The sequence below is a fragment of the Sminthopsis crassicaudata genome, chromosome 5 (assembly GCF_048593235.1).
Source record: "Sminthopsis crassicaudata isolate SCR6 chromosome 5, ASM4859323v1, whole genome shotgun sequence".
NCBI classification, from domain to species: domain Eukaryota; kingdom Metazoa; phylum Chordata; class Mammalia; order Dasyuromorphia; family Dasyuridae; genus Sminthopsis; species Sminthopsis crassicaudata.
This window is the reverse complement of record NC_133621.1, coordinates 278,387,436-278,414,242: the sequence shown is the minus strand read 5'-3', so window position 1 is coordinate 278,414,242 and position 26,807 is coordinate 278,387,436. Positions and strand designations below refer to the sequence as shown.

General features: G+C 33.9%; 1 protein-coding gene across 1 annotated transcript in view; it reads left to right on the top strand.

Annotated features, from left to right (window-relative positions):
- EEA1 (early endosome antigen 1) overlaps positions 1-26,807 on the top strand; it is a 126,572-nt gene that overhangs the window by 95,583 nt on the left and 4,182 nt on the right. Inside the window, exons 19-28 of the mRNA XM_074271156.1 lie at positions 215-545; positions 3,599-3,694; positions 3,926-4,120; positions 10,267-10,449; positions 17,698-17,883; positions 18,723-18,854; positions 19,948-20,133; positions 22,961-23,199; positions 23,502-23,622; positions 26,344-26,442. Of these exons, the coding sequence (XP_074127257.1) occupies positions 215-545; positions 3,599-3,694; positions 3,926-4,120; positions 10,267-10,449; positions 17,698-17,883; positions 18,723-18,854; positions 19,948-20,133; positions 22,961-23,199; positions 23,502-23,622; positions 26,344-26,442 (1,768 nt within the window). The remainder of the gene's footprint in view (positions 1-214; positions 546-3,598; positions 3,695-3,925; positions 4,121-10,266; positions 10,450-17,697; positions 17,884-18,722; positions 18,855-19,947; positions 20,134-22,960; positions 23,200-23,501; positions 23,623-26,343; positions 26,443-26,807) is intronic.

The following is a 26,807-nucleotide window of genomic DNA, read 5'->3' as shown; positions in this document are numbered from 1 at the left end:
CTTCTTTGAATCTCAGGTCCCTTTGTCAAGTAAGGGGTTTAGACCATTTGATCTCCTAAAGCCCCTTCCAGCTATATTATCCTATAAAATTATATCATTAAATTAATTTCACTTATGGACCACAAAAGAAAAAAATTGTGGCAAATATATTCATATGCTGACAATAAATACTGGCTTTTAAAGGTTTTTAAACTTTTTTTCACAAAACATTTAGTGTTTCTAATGCCCATTCGGATCTGCGGAAAAAAACTGATGCTCTCGAACATGCGACACAGATGCTTTCCAAATATGAGAAGGAAAAAGCAGACCTTAAGCAAGAACTTCAGAAATTACATCAAGATGCAGAGAATCAGCGTAAGGAATTGGATGGCAAGATGAATGCAGCAGTGACAGATTTACAGCAAGTGAAGGAGGAGCGAGAACGTCTAGCAAAGGAGCTTTCTACAACCAAAGACAAATTATCAAAAATCTCTGAGTCTTTGAAAATCTCAAAGAGTGAATTAGAAAAGGAAAAGCAAAATGGCAAAACAGCTTTGGTAGAATTGGTTAGTTATGCCTGTTTACTTCTCTGGGGAATCATACTTATTTTATATTTTGTTTGCTTGTTTGGGGCATTAATTCAGTAATTTCTTGTATTTTTCTACATTCCATTTAATTCCCTTTTGAGGGCCAGAGGTACAGGGATTGGAAGGGATTGAATTATTTTTAAATAAGGGTTTTTTTTTTAATGGTGGAGGACTAATATGTATGTGTGTGTGTGTGTGTGTGTGTGTGTGTGTGTGTGTGTGTGTGTGTGTGTGTGTGAGAGAGAGAGAGAGAACCATAAAATATGAAATATACCTAAATAAAAATGAAAGTTTACATTAGTTAAAACAGTGAACTTTTTTGATTGGCAGAAAATAAAACAATTGGAAAATGATTATTCAATTTCATTTCCTGAAAGTAAAATTTTAAAGACTTAAATAGCTAACCATTTTTATGAAAGTAGGCTGGAAGCCCTTTGTAGGAGGAAAAGGACTGGATTTGGAGACAGAAGACCTGGGTTTAAATCCTGACAGTCTCCTTCCTTAGTATTGGGACTTCCAGCTTGCCTGCTTCAGTTTCCTTATTTGTATAGTTGTAAGACTGGACTGGATTAGAGGTATCAGACTCTCAGCTGGGGGAGAGCAAAACCTTTTAGTGTTACAGAATCAGATTAAAACATAATTAGGGAATTTTTAATAAAATAAATAAAAATACAGTACAAGTACTGCTATACTTTTCTGCTTCAGTTAACACACTGGGCTAGTTGACTGCTTTAAGGTCCCTTCCAATTCTAAAGTCCTTTGATCCTGAAGACATTTATATCCAAGTCTCTGAATAAATTAAGAAAGTAGATCAGAAAGGAGAAAAATTTGTAATACAATGTTTTACAAAGGATGAATGTTGAAAAATATTTTTGCATATATTTTGAAAATAGAAAGCTATTTATTATTTTAAAAAAATAGATCAGATCACCTTTTGAGATATCTTCTAGTTCCTTTTTTCTATATTTTGGTTTTTTAAAAAGATCCCTTGTCTTGATTTCAAGAATGGACTTTGCTATTTACCTCCCTGACCTTTGCCAAGTCCCTTCCTTTCTCTGCCTTGTTTTCCTAATCTTAAAATGAGATGTTTGCTCTAGATTATTTCTAAGATCTTCAGCATTCTTTGAATTATAGATGCCAAGTATAAAGCAACAAAATAAAACATGTTCTTTTTAAGTAATAATCTTGGAAGTGCCATGAACTCTCTCTAGAATCTATGAACAGAGAAATGGCACAAACTTTTAAGCAAGCTCTTCCTGTTCTGGCCCTTCAATCTCTGCTCTCCTTCAGAGACTACCTAAGCATCCAGTGCCTCAGCAAGACATTCCTCGGTGAAATACTCCTAAAATACTCATCTGGCCTTGCTCTTCCTTAGCTACCTGAAGGGATGTTATAATCTCAGATCTCACTGTTGCCTGAAACTGTTATATTTTCCATACTCCTAAACTCTGAAATTACTTGTCTTACCATGGTCTTGTTTTTTTCTGTTCTTTTGACACTGGGTCTCCCCATCTCACCCTGGGCTGGAGGTATGTGCCAAGAGATCCAGTCCCACTCCTATTGGCCCAGAGACTTTGGCCCTCCTTAGGCAGCATGATGGCCCCCTCTGCCCTAGGCTTAGTTAGTACAGACCCTTGATTAGCTTGGACTTGGGCAGCTCAGATATGATCCTAGGCTTCCTCTTCAAAAATTATAGGTGTGTCCTATCTCACTTATCTTACTATCATAGTCTCTCATTCTTCTATTTCTTCCCTTGCCTATTCTTCCCAAACTTGTTTTTCATACCATTGCCACTCAGTTCCTCACAATCTCTTCCCTTTGTCCCACTCCCACAGTCATTGTTTGGGTGCCACTTTTTCCTTTTCAATCTTTACCCCATAGTTGAGTAAGTTCTTTTGTAGGTTATTTTCAACCATGACTATCCCTCTTGAGCCCCACCACCATTCATGCCCTGCTTGTTTTTAATCTTGTGTCACTCTGAAAATCTATTCCTGTTCCAGAGCTGCCAGAATGCTTTCAGAGGGTATCTCACCTTAAGCACCAATTTCCCCTCTGCTCCTTCCTGCCCCTGACTTCAACAGATCTATAGCTCAGACTCTGCCTTCTCTCCCATGTTCTATGTCCAATCATTTTCCATCTTCTCATGATTATACCTCCATACATATTTCATATTCATCTGCTCTCCACCCATGGTCACCATCCTGTTTGCCTATCTTATCCCAAGGAGTCTCAGTCTCTCCCCACTCCAACCTGTTGGTCTAGTGACCAAGATAACCTTCCCAAATTGGAAGCCTGATTATGGTACTCCTTTTCTCAAAAAGCTTCAGTGAGTCTTTGCCTGTAGGGTAAAATATAAACTTTATATATAGTTCAGCAAATACTTGTTTGAGGTCCAACCTCCTTTCCCAAAATTCTGTCACACAGTCTCCTTCACCCAGGAGACTACTTTTCTGTAGTATGGCAAACTCTCTGGAGTTGGAATCTGACATTGTATACATAAAACTATTCACTGGGCATTCCCTTTCTCTGAGTCTAAGCTTCCTTGTCTATAAAGTGAGGGGAGTAGGTGGACGAGATATCTCGTCTTATAATTTTTCCAGATTTCGGTGAGGTAGTTAGACAGAAGGGATAGAACACTTACTGAGGCCTTCAATGACCCTGTACGGTGCCCTGCAAACCTGAGTACTATGCTAGTGCTACTTCTCATTGTTTATTTTTCTTTTCATTGTAATATAGGTTGTTCTTTATACTCTATTGTATGTGTATGTACATGTGTGTATGTATTCATGCATGTTGGTGCATGTGTGCCAACACATACCTATGCATGCATTGTATATGTGCATATGTGTGTTTATGTGTATGTGTGTTTATGCGTATACATGGAAGACATATTATGACCTTTTGAATTGTGGGATAGTCTAATTTTTATCATGGTCTAGAATATATCTTGAAATATTCATAGAGAAAATCTTTTTTTTTTTTTTTTTTTTTTTTTTTAATGACCTTTAGATGATGTAATTTTATTTTTACAGGAAAAGATTTGCAAGGAACTAAAGCATCAAGTACAGACTGAATGTGCTATGAAGGAAACGAATGAACCAAAAAAGTTAACTGAAAAGAAGAAGGAGGTAAGATTTTCTTCTGATAGTAATAATTATAAAAAGATGTTAATGAAGTCTTTAAAGTCATAAAATATTTTTGGCAGAGAAATTCAGGATACAGTATGACTTAGTTTGAAAGATACTGAATGAAAGTTTGACTTTTATGTTACTGTGATAAATATGTCATATTCATCAGTAACTGAGTAGAATGTTTCTGGATCATTTGATAAAGCTACTGATAGTTTCTTCCTTTCCTAGGTTATTCAGCAGTTGAAGTTGCCACCCAGTTCTGCAAAGGAACAGGTCTTACATGTTCAAAATGATTCAAAGGAAAAGGAAAAAGAGGAGCAACAACTTCATGGGAAACTAAATTCACTAAAGCAGTTACATGAGCTGAGGAAGAAGCAGATTGAAGAACTCCATGAAGAAATAAAAACTACACTTTTCCAGAAGGTCTGGTACTGTGTTCATTTGATCCTCATGTAAAATAATTCAGTGTTTAGCATGATAAAAGTAAACAAATTAATGATTTTCACATCAGTGAGTGGTTCATTTGTGAATAAGGAATTTTTCCAACATTTAGATTATAGAAAGTTTTAATATTACAGCAAATATTTTAGTATAGAAATAAATTAGATGTGATTTTGGAAACATGTTTTATTTTTTAAAGCCAAGCTATATGAATTAGCTTACATTCTTTTGTTATCTTTTATATAACTGCCACCCTTTTGTATCAGCTTTTTTAATTTTCATAATAGAATCTTCAGTCTTTTAACTTCCCTAACCAATAGGCAACTTCACTGCTGTTTTCAGTGATAACTAAAAAAAAGTCATGAAATCATATTAATGAAGTCTGATAAATTCATGTTATTTAACTTCATTTTTAGTGCTGCTCAACTAATTATTTAATTTATTTCTTATTGATTCCCTGTTACATCTAAAGGTGATTGCCTAAGACTTTTTCTATTCTCCTTGAGTTCCCAAATTATCTCCAACTCTCCTTACTTTCAGCAGCAGATAAATGAATCTTTATTTAGTGAAAAGATTGAATCTATCAGGTGTGAATTCCCTTGAATTCCCTCCTAAGTTCTTCAAGGGTCTTTATTTTTCCATTCTTTCATCTTCTCCTATCTTACAAGACGACATGGTGTTCTTTTTTTTTTTTTTTTTTTTTTTTTGGCCAAAGATTCTCTGATTCTCTTACCCCTATTATTTAGTCCATTGGGGACTTTGTGGTATCGATGGTCTCTCTGCCTCTCTTGTATTTTTAGTTTTTCTCTTTACTGAGTCTTCCTTTCCTCCTTCAAACATGCTCAGGTAAGCTTTTCCTTAAAAACATCTAACAATTCACCTTATGGCCTTGCTTCTCCTTTATCTGTCTCTCTGCTTTCTTTTACTTTTACTCACTCCACTGTCAACCTTCAGAATTGTTTTCATTATTCTATTCCATGGGAGTGCTTCTTAAAGGCTGCCTGGTGACCTGATCACCAAATCCAGTAGCTTTTTCTTAGTCCCTTGACCTATAGTTGACTTTTTTTTCTTGATGGTCTTTACTGTCCCTTGGTTTCTGTAGCTGTTCCACCCTCTTCTACCTCTCTGTCTTTCTTGGTCTCTTCCATGACTTCTTGTCTTAATCCTTTATTGTAGGGAGTCCCCAAAGTTAATACTTAAGTCTCTTTCTTCTCTACCCTAATCATCCATCCACTCCCACAGAGTTAGTTGTTTCATTTCTGTGGATCTGTTTCCAGAGCAGGCTTCTCTTCTTAATCTAAACCAAAATTTTCATTTTCCTACCCCAACCTGCTTTGCTTTTCTGTCTTCTTTCGTGTTACTAGTACTACTACGTTTTCTAGGCATCTATATTTAAAATTTTGGACCATCTTAGTTACTTCTCCTTCCTTTGTGTCCCTTAAACATTTTGTCAAGTCCTGTTGAATTTACTAGTTCTTGCATTTGCCTCCTTCATTTCCACCACTACCACCTCATGCCTAGACAATTGTTATAATTTTCTAGTTAATTTCTCTACTTCAGCCTCTCCCCTCCTTCAATTCTTCCTATTCCTTTATGCTAATTTCCCTTGTATATATTACTGCTCAAGTCTTTCTCTTGTTCAGAAATTGTAAATCCTTTCCATTGTTTCCATTTAGAATTAAGTCTAAAATGCCTTCTTTTGGCATTCAAGCCTCTCTATTGTGGTTTCAGCCTCTCTTCATGCTACCTCCAGCCAGAATAGGCCACTCCTCTTGAATGCATCTGCCCTTCTATATCTGTTTTTTCCCATCTCTCCCATCTTCCCATCTTCATTATGCCTGGAGTATATACCTCTCCATTTCTGTCTTTTGAAATTCTGCTTATCCTTCTTGGTAAAATACCATTAACTCTACAAAGACTTCCCCAATCACCAATCCTATCTAGAATTTATCTTTTCCATTGTACTTTTGTATATTTATTCTAAAGTCCTTTGTCTTTATTTACATTTCTTCTGTTTTTCCTGAACTATATTTAAACCCTTACAGAGCAGGGATTATTTTTATTTGACCTTTTCTCTTGCCATAATTCTTGGCACACAGAAGTAGAGGCTTCATTGAATTTAATTCCATCTAAATCAAGATTAGATAATCCTAGTATGTTAAAAATTGAATTGAAAAAAATTTTAAAAACATTTTTAGAGGAACTGTCAAAAAGCAAGCCCATAAATGAAATAGCATTTTATATGTCTACAGTGTCAAATTTTATATAATTAGAAGAAACTTTTTTTTTCTACTTTAAGTGTAAAACATTTGTTTTGTGACATGTTTTAAATTGATTTCTAGGCACCATTGAATTATTACCACTCCCCCACCTCCCACCTCATTTTTGTTAGCCTATATACTCTTAATGTTTGTATGGACTGAGAATTTTAAAGGAGAGATTTTATAAGAAAATTTTATTTTTGTTTTAGAAAATGTCTTTTTTTTTTTTAAGGTTTCTTTTAAGTATATTTTTAATACACATTGTATTATGAATCATGTTGGAAGAGAAAAAACAAAAGAGAAAAACCATGGGAGTGAAAAAAACAGAAAAAAGAAATAAACATAGCATTAAGTCTCCTTAGTTTTTTTTCTTGATGCAGATGGATTTTCTGTCTAACGTCTATTGGGATTGCTTTGGGTCACTGAACTAAGCCTTTCATAGTTATTTATCACACATTCTTGCTGTTATTGTGTACAATGTAAGCCTGGTTTTGCCTGTTTTGCTCAGCATCAGTTCATGTAAAATCATTCTAGGCCTCTATAAAATCAGCTTGTTCATCATTTTTTATAGAATAGTAATGTTCCATTACCTTATTGTAGCACAACTTATTCAGCCATTTCCCAATTGATGGCCATCCACTTCTTTTTCCAGTTCTTTGTTTCATGTTGCTATTTTTATTTGTGCATGTCTATGTTATTAATGGAAGATACTGAATTAACATTACTACCACTTAGAAGCAGACACTATTTTATGTATTAAAAAATTCAGCGGTATGAAATCAAAATAAAACCACTGTTTAAATGTGAACAGTGACAAAAAACCAGAGTATTTTTACCAAAATATGCGTTATAATTTAGGTTTTGAAATCTTAATTTTGAATCAGTCTTTTAAAAATGTAGTATAAATGATTCTTTGAATTTTTTTCTCCCTCTTGAGGTACTGTAGCTCTGTTGGTTATGTGCAAGAAAGACAAACTTCTATCAGTCTTTTTTCTTTATTAATAGTTTTCAAGACATTACTTTCAAAACTTTGGCTAATGGGCATAATCATAAGATTCAAGAAAATATTTCTTATGTTAGCTTATGTTTTCATCAGTGAATTGTATAATGGAATAAATAGCATATTTATTAACTTTATCATAGATGATTCTGGGGCAGGAAAATAGCCAGTCTTTGCATTAAAAGTGACCTTGGAAAATTAGAAAAGAGGTTAAAAACACAGATGGGAATTCAGTAAGGACAGGTATATAGAAATAGATATACTTTGGGAAGAAATATAAGTTTTATATGAAAATATTTTAAAATATAGAGAATAACAAGTTGATGGCATGTCAGAAATATGAGTCCAAATTTAAAAAATGAACAGCCTTTAACACATAAAAACAAGTATTAATGCATTCTTAAAATGCAGTGGGTTTTTTTGTTTTTGTTTTTTTTGTTTTTTGTTTTTTGTTTTTTGTTTTTTTTTTCTCCTGTTGAGTCTTTATGTGGAGAACTGGGGAATGAAGACTGGAAAACAAGATCAGTGAGAAAAGGTCAGAGGCATTTAGCATGATGAAGAGAATTAATTCCAAAACATAGTTCAAAAGGAGTTTCCAAATACATGAAAACTTTTTTAAAGGAATGATGGCCAACTGATCTATAACTCTTCTGAGTACCATATGAAAAGAAAACTGGGTTAAAAGTAGAGCATAAGTGAGTCAGCTTCCATCTAAGAGTTCCATGATGGCGAATTACTAGGAAAGATTGTGTGATAGCTTATGACTAAATTGCTATTTTCCTGACATTATTTAAGCCAGGGGCTCTTAATTCATAGCATCCATGAAAAAATATCAAGGGCAGTAGCATCTATGAATTTAGATGGAAAAAAAATTTACATCTTTGTTTTCACTAACCTTTGGTTTTCTTTAAACTCACATCTATTTTATTTTATGCATTTAAAGACATTCTGAAAAAGGGCCTGAAGGCTTTATAAAACTGCCAGAAGGCTGTATTTTAAGACAAAAAAAGATTAAAAATTCCTGGCTGAAGCCTAGTGCATTTAAAGATGCTTCCTATTAAAAAAAAAAATCTTTATTAATTTTTTTAAAATTCAGAATAACATTTTCCATACTTAGACCCTCAACATTATTCCAAATTAATTCTAGTTTCTGCTCTGTAGCAAAGAGAATTTTATTAGTTTCTCATAGGAGACTAGTATTTACATTTTAATCATAAATCAGCTTCTTAGACCACCCAGAATCTTAGTTGGTCAATAATCTTTGCAGATGAGGAAATTCAGGCTCAGAGAAGAGAGCATGACTTGCTTAGAACACAGAAACATGTTTAAAAGGAAAGTTTTAAACTTGGGTCTTCTGACTTCAGATAGTGTACTCTTGCAGGTCATGTAGAACACAAAACACACTTAATTTTTGAACTGGATTGTTTTGTTTTGTTTTATTTTAATTTTTAAAATTAAATAGTAAAATGCTTTTTTTGTGGGTGGGTGGATTTTTTTTTTTTAACAGTGTGATACAATTATGGTCCAAACATTCTTTTTTAAAAGAAATAGAATTTTAACATTTTTACATTCAAAGGTTCTGATAAAGGCCTATATAGAGAACTGACTCAAATTTATAAGAAATCCAGCCATTCTCCAATTGGTAAATGGTCAAAGGATATGAACAGACAATTTTCAGATGAAGAAATTGAAACTATCTCTAGTCATATGAAAAGGTGCTCCAAATCATTGTTGATTAGAGAAATGCAAATTAAGACAACTCTTGAGATACCACTACACACATCTCAGATTGGCTAAGATGACAGGAAAAGATAATGATAAATGTTGGAGGAGGAGATGTGGGAAAACTGGGACACTGATACATTTTTGGTGGAACTGTGAACGGATCCAATCATTGTGGAGAGCAATTTGGAAATGTGCTCAAAAAGTTATCAAACTGTGCATACCCTCTGATCCAGCAGTGTTACTACTGGGCTTATATCCCAAAGAGATCTTAAAGAAGGGCAAGGGACCCCCATGTGCAAAAATGTTTGTGGCAGCCCTTTTCGTAGTGGCTAGAAACTAGAAACTAAATGGATGCCCATCAGTTGGAGAGTGGCTGAATAAATTGTGGTATATGAATGTTATAGAATATTATTATTCTATAAGAAATGACTAACAGAATGATTTTAGAGAGGCCTGGAGAGGCTTACATGAAATGATGCTAAATGAAATGAGCAGAACTAGGAGATCATTATATACAGCAACAAGACTATATATGAAGATCAATTCTGATAGACATGTCTCTCTTCAACAATGAGATGATTCAAATCAGTTCCAATTGTTCAGTAATGAAGAGAGCCAGCTACACCCAGAGAAAGAACTATGGGAAATGAGTGTGGACCACAACAGGGCATTTCCACTCTTTCTGTTATTGTTTGCTTACATTTTTGTTTTACTTGTCAGATTTTTTTTCTTTCTTTCTTGTGCAGCAAGATAATTGTATAAATATGTATACATATATTGGATTTAAAATATACTTTAACATATTTAATATGTATTGGATTACCTGCCATCTAGGGGAAGGGGGTAGGAGAAAGAAGGAAAATTTGGAACAGAAGGTTTTTGCAAGGGTTGGTGTTGAAAAATTACCCATACATATGTTTTGTAAATAAAAAGTTATAATAATAATGGGTTTTTTAAAAAACTATTAAAAATAGAATTTTAGAACATAAAGTTGCAGTCTGGTATTTTCTAAGATTGCTTTCAATGGAACAGGGTACAAATTAATCCTTTCAATAAATCTTGTCCTACAAGATTTTTTTGTTTTTGCTGTTTTTTTTTTCCTCCTAAATTGTAATTGTTAAGCCACTATTTATGTGTTTCAGACAGAGCTTGAGAATATATTACAGCAGCATATAACTTCATCATCCCAGGATCTTGCAGCAGAGAGAGACAAACTATCAGCATTACAGAATATGTATAAAAACAATCAGGAAAATCTCAAACAGCTTCAATCTGACTTATATGGGAAAGAATCTGAGCTGCTAGCGACAAGACAAGATCTCAAGGTATGGTGAGCTCTGGAGTTGAAGCCAGGAGATATCTGTTTGGTAAATTTGTTTATTAAGCATCTTACCCTGTGCTAGGCTGTGAGAGCAAGGATACAGCAAGGAGTTTACATTCTATGAAGAGAAGTAATATGTAGGAAACATAAAATTTATATAATGCAGATAAAAATATATAATGTAAGTTGAGTAGGTGTGTGTGTGTGTGTGTGTGTGTGTGTGTGTGTGTGTGTGTGTAGGTGTGTGTGTGTGTGTGTATTTTGTATGGCAGGAGGACTATCAGTTTGGGGAGATCAGAAAGGACTTCTTGTAAGAGGTAGCACTTAAACTGAGTTTTAAAGGAAACTAAAGATTTCAAAATGGGAACTTGAAGAGGGAGCACATTTTGGACATGTCCAAAAGTCCAGAGACAGAAGATGGACCTTCATGGATGAGAAAGAGAGGGCTGACTAGTTTGGTAGAATAAGGAGTTGAGTAACAAAGATAGGCTGGAACTTGTTTTAAATGGCCAAATAGGACTTTATAATTTATCCTAGAGGCAACTGGAAGCCACTAGAGTTTTTTCAATTGGGGAGTGACATAGTTAAGCTTGTACTTTAGGAATGTCTCTTTGGCACCTGGTGGAGGTTGAATTGGAGAGGATAGAAGCTTGAGAGAAGGAGATGCTTTTATAAAAGCATTATACTAATACAGATGGAAGGTGATGAAGCATGTATCCTGTGTTTCTTGTTCTGTGAGGGGAAGAGATGGAATAAAGGGACAAATATGATGGAAGGAGATTCTACAGAACTTGGCAACTGATTCTACATAGGAAGAGAGTGGAGAAGAATGAAAAGTTAAAGGTCATTTTGAGGTTTTTAAACCTGGGTGACTGAAAGATTAGTGGTACCTTTGAAAAATATAGTAATTTGGAAGAGTAGATTGTATTTTGAGCAAAAATAATATTGATTTATATATAAGTAGAAGTACCTGAATGCAAATTTTTAAAAAATTAAGTGTTTTTTCTTGTAACTTTGCATATCAATTCACTTAAAAATATTTGTGCCTACTTTGTGCAAAGCATGATGTTAAATGCAAGAGGAGAAATAAAACAACTAAGTTATAGGCATCTTCCTCAAGATACTTAGAGAATTTTAATATGGCAGAAAATACAATACAAACATAATACTGGAAGAATAATGTTATAATAGAGTGTATACAAATAAATCTGATGTGGTATTTAATTGGGCTAATAATTGAATTTAGTCATTCAGAAATATTCATTAGCAAATATATTAAGGCTATTGTTTGCAGTTCTGGAAATGTGATCATATGTTGGTTTTAAGATCTTGTGTGTTTTTTAGGTGAAAATCTTGCATGACTATGGATCCTTGCTAGGAAATAAAAATATAAGGGAAAACACACAAGAAGCACACAACTCACAGGCTCACATCGTTAGAAAAACTACAAATATAATTAGTTACATTAAAAACAAAAGGAAATAAAACACAAAGGATGATTTCAATGATATAAAATTAAGCTTTTACAAATATGAACTCTGCAGATATAAATTAGGGGGAAATATTTACTAGAGATATTGAATACCTTTGATAGAGTCCTGACATTCAAAATCTATAGCAATTGACATTGATATCTTTTGTTGTCATTTAAGAGTCTATTCCCACTTGTCCTGTGGCCTTTTTTTTTTTAAATTTATTTATTTTCAAAAATATTTATTAAAAAGATTTTTTTTTTTTGACAAGTGGTCTTAAGATAGGTACTATTTTCACATTGCTTGGCAATTTATAGTGCAATTAGCACTAAAATAGTTAATTGGAAATATATACTACAGAAATAAATTTGTGTTATGATAGTTGTCAGTAACTTAAGTGTTTACTATTTGTCAAGTACAGGGGATAAAAGACAATGAAATAGTGTTCCAGAGAACTCTCATATGCCCATAATTCAGTGTATAGTTTGCCCAGGAGCTGGAGGAGGTAACTATTGAGCTGAGCTTTAGAGGAAATGGAGGATTCTGAGAGGTTGAGGAGGATGGGCATTCTGGGCCTTGGGACAACCAATGCCAGGGCATAGAAGTAGAAACCAGGATGTTGTGTATGAAGAGAAGCAAAAAGGTGTATTATGCTGAACTCTATGTCAAATAAACCTTGAAAGGTACTTAGTGAAATTATTATACACTTAGAATAATCCGATAAACTAATTTGGTGGCTGTGATTTTATGCAAGTAAATATAATTTTATTAGTCATCCACATCAAAATTATTGACCTTGGATGTTTGATAAATGGATTTTTGCAATACTATAATAAGAATCTACACATTTTAGGCCATATTTTGTGCCTTTGAATATTGATGAGAGGTGGATAATCACGTACTTTCTCCTCTCCAACTCATGCAGATCCTGTTATTTTTCTCTATTGAGATGTAATCAAGCAAATTTTTTAATGATGATATTTGATGCCCTCTGTGTCTAGAGATATGCAGTTTTCTTCTCAAAATAAATATTTATGATTTACAGGTAGGAGAATTCTGCACAGTAATAGCCTTGAGCCTTTCATTTCTTACTTCTGAACCAAGTTTTCGGACATTTTTTTTTCATCTCTTTCTCTATACTCACCTTTGTATTATTAAGAATTAATGTAATTTAGCTGCTCTTGTTACTTTCTTCTTAGAATTTCTCTACCTTTTTCTCTGTATCACACCAAGTATTCTTGAAATTTATTATTGTGAAGTCTTCAATGTGAATTAACAATGTATGGTGAAATGTTTCTTTTACCCTTGGAGAATTTTAGAATCAGTTTCAGTATATCATAGACTCATAGCTCCTGAGCTGAGCAAACCCCTAAAGCCATCTAGTTTAATGTAATTTTATGTATGTTGAAAGGGATGCCTGGGGAAATTCAGTGACTTTGTCCGAGGTCACACCAGAGGATATAAGGTTCAGAATCTGGATTTGAACTCGGGTCCTTGAGCTCCAGTGTTCTTTCTTTTGTCCTGTGTTGTTTTTGCTATATATACTTTGCTAAGGATAATCTGCCATATCTTTCTCTTTAACAACTTTTGTCTTTTGATTTTATTTATGTTGTGAATGTCAAGATTGCTATGGTTTAGTTTTTTGAGGAGCATGCTCATGGCACAGGTACCCTACATTGATAGTACTGATAACTAACTTTGTGTTTATAACTAATCTAAAAACTGTGGTTCTTAGCATCCTTAGCTTCCCTCTCCATTTTGCCCACCATCCGTGCACGGTTGGAAGGGACCACACAGTTCTGACAGCTGTTTGTATTTGTATTTTTGTCTCATGGTTTGCCATGGCCAAATAAGTCATCATCAAATGGCAGCCTGTGAGTTGTGTGCTTCTTTAAGGCTGTGAAGGTCCTTGGAAATAGGTTGCCAGGACTATATTCAAATCATTGCCAGTTTGGAAGCACCTATTTGAGTTCATATTTTGTTGAAACGTTTTGAAAAGCATGGTGAGGCATTGGAGGATTTTGTGAAGTACTTCACAAAATATCAATTACAAGTTCTGTTGGACTAAAACAGTAATAATTGAGACAGTAATAATAGACCAGAAATGCTTTAATTTGAAAAAACATCAGTGATGGTACTTTCTAATGCATGTGCTTCATCTGATAAGGAGCACTTTAATATGGGATGCCAGGCAGGAAACACAAACTTGGAAGGCCCTGGTTTTTGGAAGGCTCTAGCAGGTCCTGCCAACCCAGGAATTTTTCAGATATGGTTTAGTGATGGCTTGTGTGTCTCATTTTAGGGCCAGCCTAGCTAAGTGAAGAAAGGCTTCACCTCTGTAATACTTAAATACCATTTTCACAAATCTAAAGGACTCATCTTCTTTGAAATGAAGGGAGAATCCATATTATGAAATTAGGGATCCTTTACAGATATGTCATATGATCCTCACAGTAGACCCCAGGAGAGAGATGCTGTTATCATCCCTACTTTGCAGATGATAAAACTGAGTCAGACAGTTTAAATGACTTGTCCTCGATCACACAAGTAGATGTAGGAGACTGGATTTGAACTCAGATCGTTCTGGCTCCAGGTTTGGCACTTTTTCCATTGTAATACCTGTCATTTTGTATAATCTAGTTGGTCATTCTACAGAGTCTTTAGAACTCCATAATTTGATAGTATTCCTGAAGTTAATGTGAATAGATTCTTGTCATAGGATCAGGAGATTCCTACTATAACTATATTTTGGATGAATATTATGATTTTAAGTCCAGACATCTGAGACTTAGGGCAATAGACTTAGGGTAATACTTTGTAAGAATTCAAATGGCTTTTTATAAATTGCTTGTTAATTGTTATGATATCATTGTAAAATTGGGAATGATGGGGCTGATGTATCTCATTTGAATTACTTCTTCAGTGTCAAAGTTATGGGCAGAACTAGGACTAATAGTCCTGGCATAACCATACTTATTGTATTGTATTGCTATGATACTATATCAGTGTGGGATATCTGTGTTAATGCATTAGGTAAATGAATAATAATGATAGTTATAATTTCTATAATTCTTTGAAAGTTTGCAGAATGCCCTAAAACATCTTATCTCATTTATTCTCCCCACTAATTCTTTGAGGAAGATGCTGTTATGTTGCACAAATGAGGAAGCTGAGGCTGAAAGAAATGAAATGACTTCCCTAGAAGTCATTCAGACAGAAGAGAAATTAGGTGGTTCAGTATCTAGAATGCTGGAGCCAGGAAGACCTGAGTTCAGATATCACCTCACTTATTAGCTATGTACCTCTAGGCTAGTCATTTCTTAATCCACCTGAGAAGAAAATGGCAAATCACTCCAACATCTTTGCTAAAAATCCCTGGACACTGGTCCATGAGGTCACAGATTCACGCACAACTGAACAGCATTCAGCTAGTAAATATCTGAGTTCACATCCAGATTCAAGTTTGACTCCCAGTTCAGCCCTCTGTCCATTGCTTTACATGGGAATGACTTCTACAGAAAACAAAATTAAGTTGTAAAGGAACTGGAATGTTTTTTGAGAAAGTATGTTAGATAATTTCTACATTTTATTTTTGCATATTTTTGTCAATAAAAAAAAGTTTGTAGAATGTTAGGATAGAGACTGATGAGAAACACGCTAACTAAAGTAAGATTTTGCTCTTTCACAGAGAGTCACCTACAACCATCATAATTCCTGTTTCAGTGAAATGAGCAAATCTCACAATCTTTGTTGGTTGAATTGATTGGACCCATATGATCTCTAGCAGGAATTGGATGGGTCGGAATTAAATTGTGCTTTTAGCACCACCTGCTGGAATATTTTTGAAGTATCATTTCAATTGACTTGAATCTATTAGATTCTGTCCTTTATTTAGTAAAAGTAGAAAGGTTTAACTGTGGTTTGGATGATTTATGTGATTAAATTCAAAGAAACGTTTCTATCATAGTTTAAAATAAATCTTGAGAATCTAAAAACCTTCTTTGTTCAATCTCCTACCATCAGACTTTAAAACAGGGCTATTTGTTAGTAAGGAGGGGGGGAAACCCTCTTATAAAGGTTTACTTTAAAATATTGTGTTAGGTATCTTTTATGTTCTTTCTATAAAAATGAATAACTTGATGAGGAGTTTTTTTTTTTGAGGGAAGATACTGGAAAAAATGGGCTAAACAATTTTTAAATTATAGTTAAATCCCATATTTAACTCAGAAATCATAAGGATTTGCATCAGTTCTCCTATCTTGCTGTATTTTTTGGAATTCCTCATTATTCTTCATTTTTATATGTGACCTCATTCCTTCAACAAGTATTTCATAAAGCATTTACTGTACTAGGTACTGGGAATATAAGGCAGAAACAAAGCAATCTCTGCTCATGTTGACATTCTCTTAGAGTTGTAGATGATTAGTTCCCTCAACTACAAGATGAAGGAGTTGGACTAGATGGATGGCTTCTTAGGTCCCTGCCAGCTGTACAGCTGTGATTCTGTTACAACAATTTATTTAGCCATTTTTTGGGCATGAGTATCTACACTATTTCTATCTTTTTGCTGCCAGAAAAAAAAATTATTTTACTTTTTTTTTTCATAGATTATAAATATTTTGTTATAAATGGGATCAGTCTTGCTGTCTTAAACTTCCTGAACATATATTCCCAGCAGTGGAATCTTTGAATCAAGACTATGAGCAAATGACTTTTTAGATAATTCCACAATTTTTTTCACAGTATGGTTGAACAAAATCAGCTCTACGAACTATGTGCCTGTCTCTGCAGCCTCTTCAATTTTGACTATTTTCACCTTGTCATCTTTGCTAATTTCTCAGTGTTTATAAGAAACCTCATCTGTTTTGATTTGTATTCCTATTAGTGATTTGAGTATGATCTTTCATATAATGGTTGATTCTACTTTCGAAAATTATTTGTTCATATCCTTTGACCACTTATATTTTGAGAAATGAATGGTTCTTGTCTATATATATTTTTTTGCTCTGTGTGTCAGTATGGCTTATTAACGGGGACCCTTTGCGCATTTCGTGACTGACCATTAAACAGTTAACGTTTTGTACTCCTTATGTTGTTACATTTCCCAGCTTATAGGGGCAGTCTGCTTATTGCTAGGGTTTATTCTCTGGTAAGGGGAGTGAGGCAACACTAGCTTCATTAGCCAAGTGTTGAAAAGAAGAATATTTTCCCATTCTCTCCTTTACTCTTTTATTCACCTACTTTTTCTTCTTTTTTCTTTCATATTCCTGTATTGAATTAGGTGTAATATAATATTTTTATAAAAAGATCTTCTTCCTTTTGTTGAAAGTTGTTATTTTAAGACTTATTCTAAATCCATGAGCATTAGTCTGAATCTCACAATTTAACTCTAAAGTAGTTGCTATCTTGTGGTTGCTATCTCTTGTGTATTATCTTTTTCTCTCCAACATAATTTTGGACTCCTTGAGAGTAATGATCAAATAGAATACTTCCACTGTATCCACCAAAACATTCAAGAGAGTGCTAAAAATAATGTTAAGAAGAACTCAAAAACTCTTCTTAATTCAGTTCCATATATTTCAAAATTACATTTTTCTAACTCTTAAAAATTTAAAAACTTAGCATTGCAGGGCTATTTTTATTTTTATTAAGCAAGACAATCTAATTGAAAATGCTTTCTCTTATATATCCTGATTAAAGTGTAGTAGGAAGTGTTTGTATTTTTCACAGTGTTTTTTAATGTGTTTATTTTAAATTAATTAATTAATTAATTTGTTAAGTCTGTAGAAGAAAAGCTCTCTCTGGCTCAGGAGGACTTGATTTCAAACCGAAACCAACTTGGAAATCAGAATAAAATGATTCAAGAACTTAGGAGTGCCAAGGCCTCTTTGGAGCAAGATGTTTCAAAAAAAGAGCAACAGTTACAAGAACAGGGCAAGACACTTCAGTCTATGCAAAAAGACAAGGTAATTCTGGAGTTCTGATGTTGAAAGGGACCTTTGGTGTAAGTCTCCTGGGTGTGAGTACTCTCAACTGTGGGAAGCTCACTACAATTCATACTTTCATTCTTCCATATATTAAGTCCAGATCTGCTTCCCCATATGTTCCATCTGCTGGCCTTCAAAAATTTATAGGATATTTGATCATTTCTCCATTCTAAATTCCTCACAGTATTTGAACAGCTCTTATATGTATCAACTTCTCTTCTCCAGGCTAAAAATTACTATAGCTAGCTTTTTTAATTTGATTTTTATCTCTTTGGTTACATATTTAGGATGAAAAGGAGTCTGGAAACCATTCTGAAATATGTTTTTTAAAAATATCTTCAGTTGTTTTAAAACTAGCATTTTTTAGCAAAAAAGTGCTATTGCAATTTTAATAAGGTAAAATGTATGGATTAGTAAATTTAATTTAAATTTAAGCTTAGTAAATTTAAACCACATTTGTCTTTAGTTCTTCTCTAGGCAGAGAAATACATATTTTCTCACATACTATAAGAGTGAACTTGTGATTTTTGGTTTTATAACCAAAATAATGACTCTATTTAAACAGAGTTTATCTGAGATGAATAAAGGAGAAGAGATTAAGTATAAGTAACATGCATTTGGGAAAGGTACTTTGATAGGAAGGTCATGCAGCAAGCATTTTGTGATTGGCCCTTTAATGTTTTATTGATATAATTTTGAAAACTATATAATGTTTCATTTACCTGTAAATTAAAATACATTTGTGAATAAGAAAAGTATATCTTTATGTTTTGATTCTAAATTGACTACTTTGCAACTAAATTTTTTTCTTTTCTTAGTCACTGAAAGAAAAAGAATTAGCTAATGAGAAGTCCAAATTGATGGAACTAGAAGAAATTAAGGGTAGGCAGGAAAAAGAAATTGCCAAATTGAGTGAAGAACTTGGTTCCTACAAACAAGAAAGCCTGAAGGTAAGTTGAATGTTTGTTTTCTGACTTGGCATGCTTTGTGGACAAATATAATGCATTTGCCAGATTATTTTGAAAATGCCCCATATCCAAATACTGATGTCTTTTTGAAATTCAAAGTTAAATTGGAAAACAGGAGAATTAGGATTTAAAAAAAAAAAAAAAAAGACAAGGAAAATTACTAGATTTTCCAAGATTAAGACATTAATAAAACATCTTGAGTTGGAAAATATGGGGCCAAATCCTGCTTATTATTCTTTATTTCATTCCCTCTCACTTTGCTTCTCTGTAAAATGAGGGAATTTGAGTAGCTGTTTTATTAGGTCTTTTCTTTTTTTGCTAAGGCAATTGTAACAATAATAATAAAATAAGGAAATTCATGCTATATATCAGTAGCATGTGACTTGCCCAGGATCACACAGCTAGGAAGTGTTAAGTGTCTGAAGCCAGATTTGAATTCGGGTCCCCCTGACTTCAGGGCTTGGACTCTTATCTACTGCACCATCTACGTGCCCCCTCTTAGGTCTTTTCTAGTTTGAACATATGAAACAATCCCTATTTAGGATATTATTTTACTTGGTGAATATTTACTATATCTGATTTTCATTTATGACTTTTTAAGTGAGAACAAGGCAGCATATGAGTTTTGATTTTGTTGATTTGATAAAGCAATTTCTTTTATAATCATCTGAAGAACTATATGAGATATTTGTGAAATTTGCCTCCAGATAACTGAAAAAATATATACTTTTAGAAACAAAATAGATGACATTAAAAAAAAAAAAGACTGGCTTTTTCCATCCTATGCCACAGAAAATTGGAAACATCTAGCCTGAAGGATAAGCAACTTTGCATAATTTTATATTAGTCTGCCAACTTTTTTAAGTTAGAAAATTATTATTTCCTTTGATAAAGCACTAGGGAAGAGGGCTGAAAATAGAGTGAATTTAAAAGCCTGGAAAACAAAGGAAAGCAACCTCCTCAAATAATTTAATAAAATGATAAGTTGTTATTATCATTATTGTTAGGTTATTAATTACATGTAATGTGTTATATATTTTGAAATTTTTAGTTCTGTGTTAACTTTTTCTAACAGGAAATAACAAATCTAAAGGATGCCAAACAGCTGTTGATTCAGCAGAAACTAGAACTTCAGGGCAAATTAGATGCCCTGGGGTCAGCTCTTGAACAGGAAAAGAATAACCAACAAATAGTAAAAGATCAGTTGAAAAAGACTGAAGATGATTTGAAGAAAGAATTCACTGAGAAGGAGGCCAAATTGGTTAGTAAGTTTCTTTCTAACTAGTCCTTTTTTATACCACCACTTATAATAGATGTGCTCTACTCAAAAATACCCAGTGGCTCCCTGTTACCTCATGAGTAAAGTTCAGACTCTTTAATCTGACAGTGAAGGAGCTTTATACCCTGTGCTGCTTTACCTTTTCAACATTAGCTCATATCACATTTGTACATACCTTAAGTCATATTTTCATCTCTAACAGGGTTATTCTTCAATTCTGAATGTTCATTCTTCTCTCTTTTTGCTGTATGTTGTTTGTTCCTTTCATCTAAAATGACACCTACAATTTTCTCCTTTGAGCCTCACTTAGTACTTTTAAGCAAATCTTGTTTTTTTGTATTATTATAATTTGTTTGTGTCTAGTTCATCTATTAGGTTAATTTATATTCAAAAAATCTAATGAGGCCAAAAAGGTATTTGGAAATAGCTATATTACTACTTGATGCCAATTTTGGCATTTAAAAAAAAAAATTAGAATGAGAAAAATCAAATCCTGTTCCCATATAGAAAGACTGAATCCAGTCCATTTTGACATTGTCCCTGTAGCTTAAACCAGAAGACACAAGCTTCTCCTCACAAGATTTAAGGCCTTGGCACTTGTTTTACTGCCCCTTTAATGTAGCAAGGGGAAATCATTGACTGGATCATCTAATCTTGAATCCCCTCAAGAAGATGATTACTTATTATACTACAGTAATTCATATAGCGCATGATAAGATCCATGTAGCTTAATGTTGAATAATTTTGGTGTGATAGTGGTCACAGATGAGAAGAATTAAGCTAGAAAATGTAGCTCAGAACCTAGAAGGGATGGAGAACAAAGACTTGTAGACAGCTGCAGAAGGGCTAGGGACAGGGAGAACCAAATGACTTCAGAAAGAATGAAGTGGGATAGCAGAAGGAATAACTATTTAAAGAAATTGCAGTCATTTCAGAATAAACTGTTTCTGCATTCAGATCATTGTCCGGTTATACCACAGGTCAGCATAAAAGCCAGATTACAGGAAAAGATAAAAATGAAGACATTGTTTACAATACCATTTATATGGTGAATAGTACCAATCTATTTATAAATTTCACATAAAGGAAAATGGATCCTAGAAAATTGAAATAATGCAAAACAATTAGATCAGGCAAAAAGCAGCAATCTTAAGGAATAACCTCTCTTATCAGAGAGTTAATCATTTTACTAAGTGATAGACAAAGCAACCAAAGAATAACATTACTTTGGAATACATTTGCATATATTATAGAGAAGTATGAGAGAAGATTGTAAATAGTGTCTCATAAAATAGTAAAGAAAAAACTTTTTTTTAGAAAATGAATCTTGATAGAGAGTGGCATGAGTTCTGGCTATGTCAGATCATTGTAGGTGAATTTGGAAAGAGAGCAGTAATAATAATAACTAATATATATTTATATAGCACTTAGTATGTAGCATTACTATGCTAAGTACTTTACAGTTAATGGCAATGGCACAAGATGAAGTTGGAAGACAGATGGCTGACCAGAAGACAGGTACTATGGACATTCCAATTTTTAAAGGCACTCAAGGCATTTTCAAATTATCTCAAAAAGTGAAAGATTCTAGAAGATTAGGGAAAAGTAAAATCTACATTTTTTTTTTTCCCCCAAAAAAGATAACCAAGAGAAAAATGGTATGATGTTATCTAAGTTAGGCAGTTCTCTAAGTTGAAAGTACAGGTCACCTTTTCAGATTTGCAGATGACATAAAGTTAGGAAAGAGCTAACACACTGAATGGCAGTTTTAGGATCCCCAAATCTTTTAAAAAGTAAAACTGTGAAAATTGCATTTATCCACATTAAATTTAAAGCCCTACACTTGGGTTCCGAAAAACCAGCTGCACAGATTGATAAAGAAATATATGACAACACAACAGTTCTTAAGAAAGACTTGGAGACTTTAGTAAATGGTAAACTCAATGCATCAAGAGGCAGTTAAAAGAGCCAATATGCTTTTAGTCTGACTTACCAGAAGTCCAGTACTCAAAGCATAGAAGGTGATTGCCTGCCCATTCTATACCCTATGCTACCTTATCTGTTGTCATATTCTGTTTCAGCACTGCATTTGGGAAAGGACATTGATGAACTGAAGTACATTAAGTAGGGGTGGCTCACATGATGAAGGCACAGGGAACTAGGCCATTTAGAAGCATCAGCTGAAGCAACTAAATATGTTTAGCTTTTAGAAGAAAAGACAAAGTCACAAAGAGCCAGGCATGATTTAAAAAAAACAACCATGGGAGCATGAATTAAAAACTGACATGCTTTCTCAAATGCTTTTTCTATAACAGTTAAAATCTTATCCTCATAATTTTTTGGGGGGGGGGCGGGGAGGAGAGAATATAAAAACCATACTATATATATTTCTGTTTATCAGTTCTTTCTCTGGATGTAAATAGCCTCTTCTTTCATAACATAAGTCCTTTGTATTTCTCAAAATGATATGGTCATTCAGAGATATCCTTAGAACATTATTATTGTCACAGTGTACAATGTTCTCTGTGTTCTGCTCATATCATTCTTGTCTTTTTCTAAAAGAAAACCTAAAGACCACTTTAAACTCCAACATGAACTTGAAAGTTGTAAGAACCCTAGACTTGGAGCTAATTTAGATTAAGTTTAGACTATGTAGATAGTTATGCCTGTTGTTATAAGCAGGATTTTTCCGTATGTAAAAATGATATGTATAGTCTTGAAATTTTAAAGTTTATAAGGAAGCACTCAAACCCATATCTGACTGCAATTATAACATGAAATTTTATATATATAAAATTTTCTATTTTAGAATGCAGAAATAAAAGAAAAGGAAGAGAAAATTAGGAAACATGAAGAGAATGAGACTAGACTTGCCATGCAAGTAACAGCTTTGAATGAGAATTTGGGCACAGTCAAAAAAGAATGGCAGGCCAGCCAACGGAGAGTTAGTGAGCTAGAGAAACAGATTGATGACTTACGGGGTGAAATCGCAGTATTGGAAGCAACTATTCAAAATAATCAGGATGAAAGGAGAGCATTGTTGGAAAGGTAAGGAAGTTATAATATTTGGGGGAAATGTACTTCATGACTGATTGAATATTGCCATTATCATCTAATCATGTATTGTTTGGGAGAAAAAAACAGCAAATGAGTCAAATGGAATCAGCCCCTACTGATATTAAATCATCACCTAAAACTGATAATAACTTGTGGTAAGTAATGGACATTTAATTTTAGCTCTTTAATTAATTTCAGCTCTTTTAAAGTTATTTTAGCAGTCCTTTCAGCAGTGTTTCATGGGATCTTTTAAATCTTTTGTATCTAATTATATTTTAATTATCTATTTTCAGATGTCTTAAAAGTGAAGGTGAAATAGAGAAACTTCAAGCCAAAGTACTAGAGTTGCAGAGAAAACTGGATAATACCACTGCAGCAGTACAGGAATTAGGCAGAGAAAATCAATCATTACAGGTAAGGGTGGGAAGTTTTGTTCTTCTGATTTCAGTTAAGAGTACCATTTCTTGAAGGAGACTTTTTACACTATTTGAAAATTCATTTGAATGTTCATTTGAAATTTGCTCTGTGTTAAATATAGTGAGGATTAAGTGGTTAAGTTTCAAAGTATCAGGAAAGAATCTTTGAAAAATAAAGGAGGGGCAGCTAGGTGGCTCAGTAGCTAGAGTATCAGCCCTGAATTCAGGAGGACCTGAGTTCAAATCTGACCTCAGACACTTAACACTTCCTAGCTATGTGACCCTGGCAAATCACTTAACCCCAGCCTCAGAAAAAAAAAAAAAAAAAAAGAAAGAAAGAAAAAGAAAAATAAAGGATTCAGAAAGATAATGCTGCCTTTTTTCAAGGAGCTTAAGTGTTAGGTGCTTAGAGACAAGGCCAGTGATCTAGGAATATTAAATCAGTCTTCTCATCCAGAGGAAGAAAATTGGTGGAGTAATAGCCTCTAATACAGACTCTGATTGCAAAGGAATTCTACTGAACTTTTGTCTTTTAGTCATACCTGACTGGCTTTCAAGATCTGTGCATTTATCAGAGGCAATGTGGGGCTCACTTTAAAGTTCTCATGACCTCTAACTCTCTGGGCCATCTGGTGATTCTACTGTTTATATGTTGCAATGTGTTCTAGGGAATCAAGATGGACAAGGGGTAGAGAGCCAGCCTAAAAGTTAGGGGAGATCTTTCAAGTTCTGTCCCTGATGTTTTGGCTTAATGACTAAGCAAATCACTTCATCTCACACTCTAGACACTTCTTAAAAAGCCATTAATTGGCACTGCTCTGGGCAGTTCCTAGTTGGAATGAAACCACAAGTTCTAACCAAAGCAAAGTGCCCTCAGCACCATAGGTGCTGTAGAGTTGGATCCAAAAAAGAGTTCAAGATTTTTCTGGTCCTGCCTTTTCTTGTGATAAAAGAAGAACTTATTGTCAAGATTTTGTAGGCAGTTAGTGGGATACCAGGAATGGAACTCAGGTCCTTTAACCCCTCAACCCAGTGTACTTTCACTGTACTTTGCTATCTTGGATGTCAAGGTTCCCCATGTAAAGATTTAGGACAATGCAAGGAAATTGCATAGTGTAGCCATTAGTAATAGTCATAGGAGAGAATGAAAAAAAGAGAACATACTATTCCAGAGCAGCCTAGGAAGCAGAGAAACTCTGCTCTGAAGGGAAGAATGATAGCAAGGCCCTGGGTCTAAGTGAGAAAAGAAGATTTAGGGAAACAGTTCTGAGTTCTTTGAACTCCTTTGACTGTCAGTCTTTTCCATGTGAGGTTAGATAGCTCATGGTAATCAGTGAGTCTTAGCTTTGGTCAGAGATTGAATTTGTCACTTTGAATTTCTGATTTCCTTCTTGCGTTTTCCCAAACCATACATTCCCAATATATGTCTTTTAAATATGGGAAGCTATTCCAGAGCAGCTGCCCCAGCCCAAAATAGGAATCACTCGGCCCTTATCCCCACATCTTCCTCCAATGTTCTTGCTGTTCCCCCTCAACCTGCTGCTGCACTGCTGCACTGATGCACTGGAACATTCCATTCTCATGTCTTATCTTGCCTTAAGGCCATTCCAGAAAGGAACATGGAGATAACAAACTGATGGAAACAGAAAAGGGAGGGTTAAACTTCAAGGATCTATTCCTATAGGAATTTCCTCTAGCAACATCCACTCATCCCAATCTATTTCCTGCCTATTTTTTATACTTCCTTTGCCATGATGTCATGCTCAAGAATCAATTTGTGAATGGCAGAAGTGGCATGGAAGGAGGATCTAGTTTGTATTCTAAATGTTGGCATGCAAATTGGTTGTTTGGAACTTAAGAATGCATTTTTTTCAAAACCACTATTTTGTGTAAGTCCCAAGGGCAACTTATAGAAACTTATTTAATACCTAAACCACCTGAAATTTAGTTTTGTTATTAATTGTATCTAAGAATTGTATACTCCAGACTTTGCTAAATATCCCCAAGACTTTAAATCATGAAATTCTCTTCTTTAACCATAATCTACTTTCCTCTTGCCTTTCCCAATGCCTTACTAGTCTTGGACCTATTCTTTGTTATTTTAAGCTAGACTTTCATCCTTCCATTATTTTTTACCTATTGATATCTTACCTATCCTCAAAGGTCTACCTTAAATGCTTCCTCCTTCAAAATGTCTTCCCTAATTTTCTACTTTTTCCAAACCAGGAATAATTGCTCCCTTAACTGATCTCATAGTTCTTTATATTCTTCTTATGGTCTGATTATATTCTAATTTTTGTTCATGATGTCTGTGAATATACATTATCTTTCTCACCTTAAAAGCAAGAACCATGTCCTATTTATCATTATATATTTCCCCTCCCTTTGCACATGATACAAAAATATTTTAATGAAGAAATGAAAAAGTGAATGAATGTGTTGGTGGTAGCTAGTGTTATCTATGCCAGGGCTTCTTAAACTTTTTCCACTTGTGACCCTGTTTCATCTGAGAAATTTTTATATGACCCTGGATATATAGGTATAGGAATTTGTGTATGAATATTTGTTGATGTGATACTTATTAAGACACACATATGTATGTTTTTGTATGTAGATATACACATATATGTACATATACATACATATAATATTTATATATGTGTGAGTATATACCCAAGATTTTGAATATATTTTTGCTTACTTTTATTATTATTTTTAGATCAAACATACACAAGCTTTAAATAGAAAATGGGCTGAAGATAACGAGGTACAGAACTGTATGGCCTGTGGGAAAGGTTTCTCTGTCACAGTGAGACGGGTATGTAAAGAAATTGTATGTATATAAATGAGTATCAGGAGACTTACTATTAAGTTAGTAAAATGGCATTGTATTTGAATAGCACATCTTGACAGAAATTTACTAACAAATTTTAATCAGTGTCCACATATTTGATTTGGTTCCCTTTTACCATTTCCCTGATCTTTACAATAAACTAGGATTTTGGAGGTCCAGATTCAGTAATCTGCTTCATTGTGTTTCACTGGCCCCAAAATTTTCTGAACACCTCAGTGTAAAAATCAACAAAAATCTTTGCCTATCTATCTGGAATAGTGATAGTTTAGTTCATTGCATTATTTGGGAGAAAGAAAGTTTAAACTGTGATTTCTGAATTAAATAGAAAT